At 47.1% G+C, this 13,692-nt stretch overlaps 1 protein-coding gene across 2 annotated transcripts in view; it reads right to left on the reverse strand.

The window, feature by feature from the left end:
* Nucleotides 1–13,466, reverse strand: part of LOC110480104 (synaptotagmin-like protein 2) — a 32,517-nt gene extending 19,051 nt beyond the window's left edge. Inside the window, exons 1-3 of one of the 2 annotated variants that reach the window (XM_021547812.3) lie at nucleotides 13,387–13,466; nucleotides 2,675–3,177; nucleotides 387–538 (exon numbers count right to left, since the gene is read on the reverse strand). In XM_021547812.3, the coding sequence (XP_021403487.2) occupies nucleotides 387–538; nucleotides 2,675–2,775 (253 nt within the window). In that variant the 5' untranslated portion in view covers nucleotides 2,776–3,177; nucleotides 13,387–13,466. Of the gene's footprint in view, nucleotides 1–386; nucleotides 539–2,674; nucleotides 3,178–13,386 lie in introns of those variants that run through there. The other variant, XM_021547815.2, reaches the window with a different exon arrangement.
* Nucleotides 13,467–13,692: the final 226 nt, after the last annotated feature.

Raw genomic sequence — 13,692 nt, forward strand, 5'->3', positions numbered from 1 at the left:
GCTCTTGTCAGACCACTCCAGGAACCTGGGCAGAGGGATGTGTTTGACCCACATATGTCAACTTGATGCCAGAACAGAAACTGTCCTACATCATCCCCTTCTCTTTTTATTTCTGTGGTAAGATATGACACCAATGACCTCTAGTAAACAGAAATTTGGGGAAAAAAAAGAAAAAAAAAAAAAAAAAAAAGCTGAAGTGGGGAGAAGGCATTCACTGCACGTGGCTTTTGCCTTGGTTCTCTGCCACACTAATTATTTCTTTCGGCCCTGATTTTGATAACAAGAGATGTTTTCTGGTTCTCAACAGACTGCCAGTACAGGGAGACTCCCATCCTGGACCAACTTTTTTCAATTTGTTTTCTTAAGATGCATACTAACATACTTACTTTCTAGTTTGCCCTTTTTCCTTCTGATTGATGCTCGAAGTAGATCTGGCCCTGCCAAGTCCTCCTGGAACCGTTTTGCCTTCACTTCTGAAAACCATTCACCTGTCACAAACTTCTTCTTCTTTTCATCTGTGATGGAGCCTTGGATCCTTCTGAAAGGCAGTGCAAGCATTACACACCAAGCAGATCTTCAGCATTCGGCTTCCCCTGAGCTACCTTTGCAAAATGTCCAAAGGATCCAGAGATTATTCTCTGCAATCACAAGTGCCAAAGCAGCATTAAAACAGCAGCTGATTTACTCTTTATCTGAAATGGTAACAGCAGCTTGTAAACACAGGCTTTCACCTCTTCCAAATTTCACAAATCCAAATCATTCACCTGGCAAGGAGATTTGTCCACCTGCTTGGCTGCCCTGAGGGTTAAGGAAGGGGTGGGGTTGTTTGTCTGTCTTGCACTTCTCTATTTTATTTGTTTATTAATCTATTTATGGCAAAACCTTTTGGACCAAATTTGCTTCAAACCACAGAAACAAATAATGATATTTAGGGAAGCAACCCTGTCCCTGCAGCATTCTCCCTGGACACTGCTCCTCTCCCTGCTCCCCTGCCATGCCTATTCTGGCACTTGCATGGTTAGCTCTCCCTCCTAAGCATGGCTTCTCCAACTATACCTCACTTGGGCACACCCAGGGCTGATTTTTGGCACCTAAACCTGTCAGTGCTCTGTTGCCAGCCCATACTCTAATTCTCCTCACCATGCTTGCTGAATTAGCTGCTTTTAGCTGGCACAGCTCACCAGAGTTCAGGGCTCCTCTGAAACCTGGGAGGCCAGAGGAAGCTCCCTCCTCAGCCCAGTTCTCAGCAGCAAAAGGGGAAAGCCCCCAGATAACCCAGGAGCCTTGAAGGGTCACATCTGGCTGCCTAAAGGCTGGGAGGGACCAGGGATAACTGGGCTCAAGCCTCTGCAGGCCCTGCTGGGGACTCAAGAGAAGCTGCCATCTAGACAAGGACAGCACTGCCTCCATTCACTGCCTCTCAAGGTGCTGGGCCAGAGGAAATAGTTATTTTAACCTTGCTGACAGCAGATCAAGGAAATGCCATTGACTTCCTTTTGCCCAGCAGGCAGGTTGTGTTGAAACTAAACATGTCTTACCACAGGTAGCTAAATTGACAGCAAGGGGCTCTGGGCAGGACCTAATTCACTCCAGATCAAAGCCTCCTGTGCAACAGCTTTCAAATAGAAGTGAAACAAAACGAAAATAATCCAAACACTCTTTTTACCAAACCTCCATTTCAGAGGAAAAATTTACTCCATTTCAGAAACAAACAAACAAACCCCAAAAGAAATAAAAAACAAACCATTTTGAGATTGTTTCAATTCAGAGGAGAGGTAAGAAGAGCATGCAGACACGTACACCCTAAGTCCAGGCTTCTGGCTTACAGTTGTTTCCCCAGCTCCCACCCCCAAGCAGAGGTCAGGGCACACAGGAGCCTGCAACAAAGCTTCCTGCTCCCTCTTCAAGCCTTGAGCATCCTTTCTGTAGGGCCTTACTCTTTTTTTTTGGCTCAATAGCAAATTGAAGACTTGCATCCTTAGTTGGGGTAAACTGGCACAGTGCCATCCACCCCCAGTGAGTTACTAATTTCTTGCCATGGAGAATTCAGTGCCAGCTCCCTGAGCCTGCTGCACACTGTCAGCCCACATGGTCTAATGGCTGGCATTTAAAAAGCAACAGCAGCAACAAGCAATCCTGATAAACCAGACCTGAGCTCCAGGATGGCCAGTGGCAGAGGAGCTGAACTGATCCAGAATCCCTGGCTCTGGAACAGCTCCCTGCAAACCTCTGGCAGATCATGTAGCCTCTAATCACCCCACTCTGTATGACACCCACCTCAAAAAGCAATGAGGCAACACAAAACAGAGAAGGGAACGTAAAATCCCATTTTAAAACACACTGTGGCCTTTCTGTGCTACCAGGTGCATAAAACAAGGTAACAGCTATTCCCCTGCCACCAAGAAATCAGCGTCTTCCCCCACTGAACAGGAAAGGGGTGACTGCCCTTGGCATCTCTGAGGGCTGAGAATAAACTCAAAAGGAAAGTCCCCTCCTGCAAGGAGAGGACAGCAGCAACAGAGGGATGGCTGAGAAAGACCAGGTACAATGAAAAGACCTATGAGGATCTGAGCAAAAGGGACAGCACTGCTGCAAGCTGCACCTCTCCTTGTTCACACACTCACAAAGTATTCCCCAAGGGAAGCTCACATCCTGCTGTCACACACTCTCTCACCTGATGCGATCCCCATCCTTCTTCTTCAGCTCTGCATCTCTCTGCAGAACCTTCATCAGCTTTTCATACTCCTCCTCGGTCAGGAAGCTCAAGTCCAACATCTTCCCTGCTGTGTTCTTCAGCTCTCCAGATGGCTCAAGCGGAGACAGAGCAGGCACTACTGCAGCCCAGGCGCCATGGGCAGCCCTCAGAGCCCTGGCGCTGAGCAAGGCGCGGCTGCAGAGACACGATTCACCACGGCACGGCTGGAGGGAACTCGCACCTGCACTCCCAGGCTCTTTGGCACGGTTCTGTGCCCTGCATGCCCTCCCCTGCCAGGAAAACTCTCTCAGCGAAGTCAGGCTCCTTTGCCCCTCTCCAGGCACAGCTGCAGCAGGTGCCAGCGCCAGCCCCGGAGGCAGCAGGCCCGGGGCCGCCTCAGCAGGCCGGGACGCTCCCCTCAGCCACGGCACCGCCGGCGTGCGCTCTGCTCACGGGCATCGGCTCGGGCAGCTCCGGCATCCCTGCAAAGAAACAGCACCCACATGCCTTTTATGATAAGCGTGACATATGCTAAGTGAATGTTTACCTTGGGGGTTTTTGTTTGCTCTCCAGCACAAGTTCCAAAACAGGCTGTCCTACTTTCCTCCCTGTCCTGCAGCTCCTCACGTGGTATTAACCTAACCAAGACAATGTTTTATTTTAGCCCTTTCCTACTAACAGATAAACAGTTGACTCAGCATGCTACATACAAAATAAGCATATATATTACCAAATTGCTTGTTTTTTATCTCCATTCTTCTTTTCCTCATTTCTTTATGCCCTAATAAGACCAAGGATAGCCAGCCAACTTTTGTAAAGCAATCGGAAGATGGGAGAACAGCAACCTGCAAGCATTTCTGGTGCATATTATGCTGTGAAATACCAGGGGCTGCTCATTTTCTAATATGTGTGCCCTTTGCTTTATGCTGCACTGATATTTGCTATTCAAACACTACTGGTGCAGATCACTTTGTGTTTCAAAAGACAGTGAAAATGGCCAGAGGCTGCAGGGCGTGGCGGAAAGGTAAAACAAGCACTGCCTTGCCACTTTATTCCTTCTCCTCTCTCCTGGCCAACTTGAGGGCTGTAAGACCCACTTCTGAGGGAGGAAAAGTTCTGCTCCTGTCCATGGAGGCAGTTTCTGCCTCACTCAATTCTTCTACTGTTTCCAAACCTTTCAAGTGTTTGTAGCTTTCATGATGCTTTGCTATTTCTTCCAAAACCACAGCCTTGGGAGTCAGAGCATTTAAAATTAATAAATCCCATCTTTCATGGCAAACATGATCTGAAGGTCATCAGGCCCATTCCCTAACCTCAAAGCTTGTATCCCCTTTAGCCTCTAATCTATGCCTTTGAGGATACCACCTTAGCCCTTTCAGGCCACCTATTTCAGTGCTTTGCTGTCAGCAAGAAACTTCTTCCTATTGCTACCTGATTGACACCTGATAGGTGTCACCCCATCCTTGCTGGCACAGGAATTATTCCTTTGCAGCCATCCTCACTGGGCTTGACACCTCAGCCTCCCTGTTAAACTAACCACAGCTCCTTGAGATCCCTCAAAGCTGGCATTTTCATAATTTTTGTCACTTCTTTGGACAGTCTAGATGGTGCACCTTTCATCAAGTGACCCATCCAAAGCTGAGAACCCGTGCTTCAGCTGAACTTGGCTCATTTGACATCATTTCACGGACTTACCTTATTTTACAGATGATGAACTCAGAAATGTTTGTGCTTTTTGTAATGGTGTAACAACATGGTAAAAGAAAGAACAGGCATCTGACCATAATGTTTACAAATAAATACCACAGAACACTGCAGGACAAAGCTAATAAAAGGAATGGCATTGTAATAAAAACTCTTCCTTTTTTTTTTTTTTTGTGAAAAAATGCTGGAGGAAAGGAAACAACATTTCCTATTTCTTTAAGGCAAGAATGGCTGTACTTGTCACACTACAAATATAGCCTTTATCATGTGAGAAACTATCCATACCACTCTAAATAGTTTAAACAGAAACAATAATAAAAAAGCCCTGGTGAATGTCTACTGTTTAAACCTACATTTCATCCAGCTTTCCATGGCTCTTCCATGCTTAGTTGCATTTACTCTTCTCTGGCTCTCAGGCACAATCCTACTTCTACAAAGACATTCACAGAATTTTCTAGGACAGATTTTATTTTTGAAAAGTTATCTAGGGACAGATCACAGTATTTGCCTCTCAAGAACTTTTATTTATTTTTAACAAACCCCATGACATGTGGGCTGAAACTACTTCAGAAAATATTTTCAGAGAAGACTCATATTTATTCATCAGTACGGCAATCAATTAAAAATAAAGGCTACTTCTTTGTAAAGAGCCTTATTTTTTCTTTCCTGTGAAAATGTTTTTTTCTTACCAAAATAGCTGCATTAGAAGGAAAAGGTTAACAGCTGCAGCCCTCGGGATATTCACCTGTGGGACTGTGTTCTGCAGTGCCAGGAGAGCTGGTGTAAGCCATGGCCAGCTGCAGCCCTGCAGCCAGGAGGGACACAGGCAATGCCAGCCTTCCCACAGGGCACAGCACATGGCTCTGCCAAGCCCCCAGACAGAGGAGAGTTCTGATCACCTGCAGAAAAGCTAAGAAGGTTACTAATAAAAGTAGTAGAGAAGAATGTTGTTCCAGAAGCTGTTTGGGTTCTTTAAAGTAACTCTCTTTCAAATAGTTTGATCAGATAAAAATTAAAAGCTTGTTTGGCCTGGCAGGTGTGAAACATCCGCTTTCAGAAAGGCAGATGCTGAAGGGGCTGCATTTTCCTTTTATTTCTGGGAGGTTTAACTGAACTCGAAACAGAACTATGATAATTCTCTGCATAACTAACTCAAGTGTGAGCTGCTCAGATACCCAGTACAGCTCAGTGCCCTTGCTGACATCTACCTACAGACAAAAATCATTTGTAGGCCATCTGCAGGGCACTCCAATCTTTGTTCTGATTTCTCAGCATGCACCTTTCCTTCAAAATTCTGCACATCTTCCTCAGCATTGGGACGTGCACATGTTAGTAATATACACCACGGGCCAAGCAGATTTCATTGACTAGACACTGAGTGGCATGTAAAGGGAGAGGAGGAATTTAGGTACTGTAACCTGACAAATTGGTAGTCAAGACCCCATTCCATCACCTAGGTGAGCAGAGGATCATCCAGACCCACCTCACCCTTTAGACCTGCAGCTGCACATAGGTCCATGTAATATAGATATGAAAACCTCCTAACACAAAGCACAACAAAACCTGGAACAGATAATAGTGATCTCACAAGACTATCCATAGCCCAGTGAAAACAGCAGCTAGCAGAAAAGGCTGTTGTCCATACCTCTTCATCATACATCATCTCACAGTGTAAGGAAATAACCTTCTTTTGTTTTACAATGTGTGGACACTTCCCAGTACCCTCATTAGTCAAGACAGCCCTTGTAGGGCAGGTCAAAACCAAGAGAAGCATTGTATTAAGAATTATGGATGTGGTCCTGGCATCCACAGTCATACTGCAGTTCCAAGTATGTGCTGTAGTTAACAGCACCAGAAAGATTTAGTGCCAAAACTGCCATACCTAGAGAGTCCATGATCAGCCATGTGCCCCTCTCTGTTTCAGGTTGGAAAGTCCAGCCCCACTCTTCCTCCCATCTGATTGCTGATTGCTGATTGTGAAATATGCAGAGGCATTGCCATGATTATTTTATCTCTATTTTACTATTATTTTATTTTTATTATCAGGCAAAACACTGACAGCCATTATAATGCTCGTTGTCATAATACTATAATATTTAATGGATGTCCTTTGCCAGCAGAGAAAAAAATAAAAAGCAAACTGTAGGATGACCTCTTTGTGAGGGTTGGGCTGAAAACCAGCATTAAAATCTCCTGTCTGTGGGGCTGGGCTGTCTGTCCCTGCCTGGACAGTTTGGAGGGGGCTGTGACCCCCGTGTGTGCCCTGTGTTTGTGCCCAGAGCTGGCTGGCCATGGTCACCAAGGCACAGGGCAGCCCCAGCCGGGGAGGCTGCGAGTGGTGGGGCAGCTGCAGGGGCCAGGTGTGAGTCCCGCTTCAGCCTGTGGCAGCTCAGCTGATCCAAGTGCTCCCATTTCAACACAGACAAGCCCTCAAGGTGCAAAAATGCAGATGGGAAAGGTATTGCACAAGCTTACAAATACTGCTCTTAAAGAATGAAATTGCTGGGAAGTAGCACAGTGCTCCTAAAGTAGCCAAGGGCTGTCCCAGGGAGAAGGCACATGGCTGAAGAGCAGACAACCCTACCCAGCCTATTCTTCCTGTGGCCACACTCACACCACTAACCCTGTTACTCTTTCTCTGTGCTCACATCTCCCCTCTCACTGTAATGAAATTAATATATAAAATACCTGCCTTTTGTTGAGTTGTTGTGAAACTCCACAGCATCATGACAGCTCTTCCACGGTGCATTATTTTCTCCTAATTTGCAATAAACCACTTGCAGCTCTGAACTGTCTACTCTTCAGCTGCCTAAGAGCAGCTGTGAACTACAAGAATATTTAATTGCTTTCTGAAAAGCTATTCCACTAAAAATGCTGTCACTGCACTGACTGCAATGATATTTTGTCTGCCTTGTCGCAGAGAAATGAGAGAAAAAGACCTACAGCTCCTACTCAAAACCCTCCTAAGCAGTTAAGTTGTATACAAATGGCCTTCAGATGAGAGACAGCTGATAAGATAAAGAATAACTTCAAACACAGCAGGCAACTGTGGTCCCCAGAGCAGTCCACATCTAAACACATCTGTTACCATCACACAGGAAATGTCAAGGCCAAATTCTGGCAAGGCCAGATCCATAATTGCTCAAGTTCAACTACTCACAGACTTTACACATATTTTTCTCTGTTCAGTGAGGGCTGTAGATGACAGTGCCATTCCCACCTCAGACAGAACAATGAGCAGCTCGTGCTGCTGGTGACCCCCACTGAGGACAGCTTTGGCCGGCCCCAGGGGCAGCTAGAAGAAAGCAACTCTGACCCTAGAGATGGCTCTCCACTCCAGTGTGCATCCCAGAACAAAAAACTACAGCTCAGTTCATTCTGAGCACAGCCCTGGGTGGTTTCTGTCAGATCAAGTCATTGCTTCACATCACACTTGCCAATAATGTCCAGCATGATGGAGAATCTCTGCTCTTTTATTAAAATCCCCTCCCTTCCCCTCCCCTTAGGCAGCTTTAGTGAAGGATGTCCAAGAATGGCCCTGAGATGGCACAGAGGAATTGCAGGAATTTATCAGAACAAGCAGGTCTCTAGCCCAGCCCCTCAAGAACAGCCAGCTGAAGATATTTTAGAACAACAATACAATGCTAAGCCAAAAAAAAAAGATCAAACTCCCCTATTCACTGCACATGGGGAATGCATAGCTGAGGAAATGGGTGAATTCTGCCTATTTGCACTCAGCCTTGGCTTCCAGAGAACATCCCAGACCCAGAACATTACAGAAGCCTCAGTTAGGAATGCATAACGATTTTTCCTCCCCTCTATATTTCTACGCAATGTAATGTAACCACCACATGAATAATTATCTCCACTGAACTCTACTCATCTCCTTCTAACAAGAAACTGCATGGGTGGAATTTGCATTACACACAATTTACTTCCTTTTAGCCATTTTTAGTTAAATGAACCATCCTTTGGTTACCACCTAGGATAAACAAAAGACTGAGCTTCTCAGTCTTAATCATTATTTCCTAGAACCAACATTGCCAAAATAAAAACACCCATCAGAGGAGAAGACTGACTCAGACTCCTTAAGATCAGCAAGCTCTTTAATTGGTAATAAACTGATAATGCAATGCTATAGTCTAAATATTTGAGAGTTCTGTTTATTTCATAGGTGGGATCTATTTGCAGAGCTTGCAGGATGTAGTTCATTGTATTTCTGTAGATTGCCACAACACAAACAAACAAGCACAGCCACCTGGGACACCAAGAAATTCCCCAATAACCCAGTGAACAGGGATGGCTGGATCTCCAGAGAGGAAGCCAGGACCTCAGAGATTTTGCTCCTGTCACCTGCCAGACCCACTCTGCCTCCATTCACTCCCAGCACAGACATTCCATCCCAAGAGCCTTGGTGGAGGAGAGGGGGAAGCCTCTCACACCTCACTACATGCACTTGGCTTTGGGGTGGGACGGTGGCTTGTGCTGAGGTTTGCTCGAAATCTGCTCTTATGTCCTCAAGAAAACAAGTTCTACAAGGATCTGCATTCCCTATTTATTAGTTTGGAACAACCCTTCACCCCCAGAGCTTAGCTGGGAGCCAGTTAAGGACATCCTGCTGCGCTTCTGCCACACTGACACTCCCAGCAGAGAAACATCCTGGTGTCCAGGCTTCCCTCCCAGCCAAGGGAGAACTGAGTTTAAAAACTCAGCTGTCCTGCTAGCAGGGTTTCTAGATGCAAGGTGCTATGATGCGTACTCCTAAAAGCATCTTCTCAGCTGTTACACTTGAAAAGGTAAGGACAACGAAATGTATGGTATCTAAAACTGAGAAGTTAACAGCCTAAAGCTAGGACACTGCAATTAATTAGATTAATCACTTTGCTGTCCTCCTTTGTCACTCACTCATCCTCAGAACTCAGGTATTTTCAGTATAAAAAAATGGGAGGTGGAAGGTAAGTTTTGGCTGAGTTCAAACAAAGAAACTGCAGAAGTGGAAAATAAAGAAAAAAGCAACCACCCATGAGAACTTCTGTCTATTATTTTTGACCCAGAAAAATATTTGCTGACCTCAACTGTGCTTTGTTCCAAACATAATTTCTCCATGTTTGCCTGCAGTGGTGACATGTCTTAAATTGCTTTCCTGACCCTGATTGTTATGCCCCAATAGTTGTGAGCTTGCCACACCTACCCTGGTCAGGAGCCCTCCAAATCGGAAGATATTTTATTTTAAAAAAAACACAATGCTAAAACCACCTCATTTTGTGACATGGTGAAGTTAAAAATATGCAGGGTCCAATTCCTTTGTACTCCTATGCCTGCTGAGCTCAATGGCATGAGGCATGGTGATAAATCCCAAGGGAAAACTGTGCTGTTTGTTTAGGAAACTTCACATTCTGAGGGATCCTTCCTTCTGGTCACTGATTATTTTTAAGCCTCAGCTACGCCTGGATGATTCTGAAATACCTTCATTCCTGTTTTGAGTTAACTGTAAAACAGCAGGGTGCATCACATCATTTGAGATATCTGGCAGGTATAATTCCCTCCAACATCCAGGAAAAGGAGTTTTAGAAACACTCTTAGGAAGTAATTGCCTGACCTGTAGTTTCTAGTTATTGATGCCAAAACAAAGAGCATCTACATCCAGAGGCTGGGGTCACCCCACCCATGATGGAAGGGGAGAAAAATGATGCCCAAGGGCCATGTCTGATCTGGGACCCATGCCTTTTTCTCTTCTAATTCCCAAACATGAGCTGAGGCCTAGACTGATCTGTGCTGGGCCTAGTTCTAGTGCAGAAATGCACTACACTAAAATTTTAACTAAAGCTGTTTTACTTTGTCACCATGACCTACAGTGAAAGGAAACTCCAGGGGGAGTGAGCCCATTCCTGAATCTGCCACATCCCCTGCTTGTTCCATGAGAAAACAAATTCATACATGGGAATAGTTTTTTAACTGGCCACTTTCCTTCCAGAAATCCAGAAATAATGCAACTTTTCAATGCAAACACAGACTCAGTCATTATTTCAGCTGCTCCAGCTATGGATGTGCTCTAGGAGCAGGATGACCTGAGTGAGACAGGAGGCCCTGCAGCACTCATGACTTAAAAGAAGGCGTCTGCTCCCACTGTCTGTCCCCTGCAATGATTAGAGGTAAGTGAAAGGTGTAAGTCTGTCCAGTGAAAGGTGACATCCAACACCCACAGCCACGAGGAGGCTAATGGGTAGTCTCAATTCACAAGGAGATTAAAAGTGAACCAGATGCTACACTAATTTCAGCACAAAACCACAGTTCTCATAGTAGGTTCTCTCTACTGGACAAAGTTGCAGTAGGTAAATTAGCTACAAGCACAGCTATAAATAGATGTGCTTAAACTAGCACAAATCTGCATGTGGACATGGCCTGTCATTTAGTTCAGCTTAACATAAAAGTTTAGACAAACTTGAGTGAGAAGTCCAAACACAGATTGCACTGATTTAATTAAATCACTAAAAATAAAATCAGTATCAGATGATCATCTGGTACCACTTCCTGCACAGACAAGGTGTTTCTTCCATCTGTGCAGCTCCATGAATACTTAGCAAGTCTTGAAGGAAGGTGGAGAAAACAGACTTTCTGGATAAAAATAACAAGGTCATCTTAACTGTTGAACAATGTAGTTTTATTCGTAGGTGCTTAAGCTGAATAAGACTGGGAGCTTTTACATGAGCAGTGACGACTCTAATTCTGCCCAGGCACACCTGTATGATGATGCTGTTGTGTAAAATGCACATTATGCTGCAGAGGGTAAGATGCCTGCCCAGGGACACTCCACGCTGGTGACTCTGCTTTGTGGTGTCAGCCCTGGGAGCTGCAGGTCTGCAAGAAGGGAACAGCTTGGGCAGAAGCCCCTCCAGCCATTGAGGCTCAGCCAAGCAGCCACCCAGAGCAGTTCCCAGCAGCATCCTCCCTGGGTGAGCTTCTAATCCCATCTGGTTTGGCTCCCCAGGATGAACTGCACCATTACGTTTAACTTGCAAAAAAAAATGTAACTTGGTTTTGAATCAAGTGTCACTAACAAGCCCTTATTTTTCTCAGGCTCTGACATCTGTTTACACCCCAGGACAGCCTTGTACTCCTTTCAACTTTGTTGCAAACATTTATCATTGCTTTGTTTTTCTCCCCCCACCCCAACACAGACACTCCCCTGCGACATCTCTGGGTGCAGATAACAATATTGATTTAAATGCAATCAAAGTGAGCCTCATGTACAATGAACACTTTGTCCCACGTTGTGCCATACTGTGGCAAGGGCTGCCTCTTTCCCAGGGATGGAGGCCCATTAAAGGGATATAATTTATGAGTTCAGGAGGAATAAAACAAGTTTAGACTTCAATTACAGGATTGTGCAGGAGAGCAGAAACTTGGGTCACCACGTGCAGTTTCTCAGATATTCTGCCAGAGTGGAACAGGGAGGGAGGTAAGGGAAATGGGCTCAGCCCTCAGAACCAATTAACTCCTGCCTGCTGACAGCCTCACAGAAGTTTCACAGGGACAGGTCAGTAGATCCCCACTGCCTGACCATGCCCTGTGGGCTGCCCGGGGGACAGAGATGCAGGGGCCTAGAATGGTCTATAGCATCACTGGAGAGAATATGCTCCACTGCAAACTATTTTATGTGAAAATGACTCAGTGCCAAAGCAATCCAAGAAAAGACGTAAGAACCGAACAGGTCATAGGCCATGGGTTACCATGGCTTAAACACCAGCACTGATCACACTGGAGAGATGGCTGCAAAGGGAGCAGAAATTAATAAATGCTAGTTTTATTGCCATGTCAAACATTTACAACAATGAAGCATGAACACGGAAGTAAATAAAACCAGGACTGACAGGGGAGACTAGGAGAATACAGACAAAACAGCAGAAGTTACAGGGAAGTGACACATAACATTCCATGTTTTTACAAGTAATTTAGAATACAAAGTGAGGAAGTAATAACAAAAAGTACACTATAAATCATCAAAAGTACACTTTATTTTCTAGGACTTTCCTTTTTTTGAAGTTTTTTATGACAGATTTTCTCTACAGGGAAAGTTGTGGATGCCCCATCCCTGGAAGTGTCCAAGGCCAGGTTGGATGGGGCTTGAACAACTTGATCTAGAGTAAGGTGTACCTGCTCATGGCAGGGGGCTGGAATAAGATGATCTTCAGACCCAAACTATTCTGGTTCTATGATCTCTCCTCTGAAAACCAGCAGCTGCCTAACAAACTTAATTTTAATAGATGGGACAAAAGCCACTCTGTGACTAATTGCAAAAGGCTTTGATAACGCAATTCATCAATGCAAGATAAGATACGCTTTGATTTGAACAGCCCAAAGTCTCGGCCAGACCCACGGGAACGATGCCCCATGTCAAGGCAGGGCCCCGGCATCCCGGTCGGCGGAACCAGCCCCGAGCCGTTCCTGCAGGGCCGGGAAAGTCACGGCCGGCTCCGTGCGCTCGGCCGCGCCGGACGCTGCGCCAGGCGCCGTCCTGACCCGAGCGGAGCACACGGGCACTGAAAGCCGCGTCCCCGCCCGCACTGCCGCCCCCGCCGCGGGCACCGAGCTGTCCCCGTGTCCTGCCCGGCAGCTGCTCCGTGCAGCTCCACCCCACACTCCCACCCGCTGCCGGGCCACCCGTGCCCAGCCCCTGCCTGGAAGGGAAGTCCCCGAGCCCCCTGGGGACCCGCGGCACGGCTGGCCCGGGGCGGGGGCAGCGGGGCAGCGGCACCTCCGCCCGCTCCCAGCGCCGCCCGGCCGGCGAGCGGGGCTCGGCTGGCACCGGTGTGTCCCGGCGGCGGCCGGACCCGGCACACGGACACGGACCCGGACACGGACACGGCACACGGACACAGACATGGGCACGGACACGGAGCGCTCGCACCGAGCCCGGCCCGGGGCTGCGCTCCCGCCCCCCGCACACCGGGGCTGTGCCCGGCACGGCGCAGCCCCGCAGCCCTTACCTGCCCTCGGCGGCGCGGGGCGGGAGCGGGGCTGCACATCCCGGAGCCGGACGAGCCATCCCGGGGCCGGGCTATCCGTGCCGGGGCGGGGCTTTCCATCCCGGGGCCGGGCTATTCATCCTGGGGCTGGGCTATCTATGCCGGGGAGGGGCTATCCATCCCGAATCGGGGCTATCTATCCCGGTGGGATAAACGTTTTCCAGACGGAAACCCGGGAAGAAGCAGGGGCGGGGGTCAGCGGGACCTGCGAGGGGAACGGTGGGGTTGGAGGCAGCCTGCGCTGGGGATCCTTTCAGTCCTGCGAAT

This window comes from Lonchura striata, chromosome 14, assembly GCF_046129695.1.
Source record: "Lonchura striata isolate bLonStr1 chromosome 14, bLonStr1.mat, whole genome shotgun sequence".
In the NCBI taxonomy this organism is placed as follows: domain Eukaryota; kingdom Metazoa; phylum Chordata; class Aves; order Passeriformes; family Estrildidae; genus Lonchura; species Lonchura striata.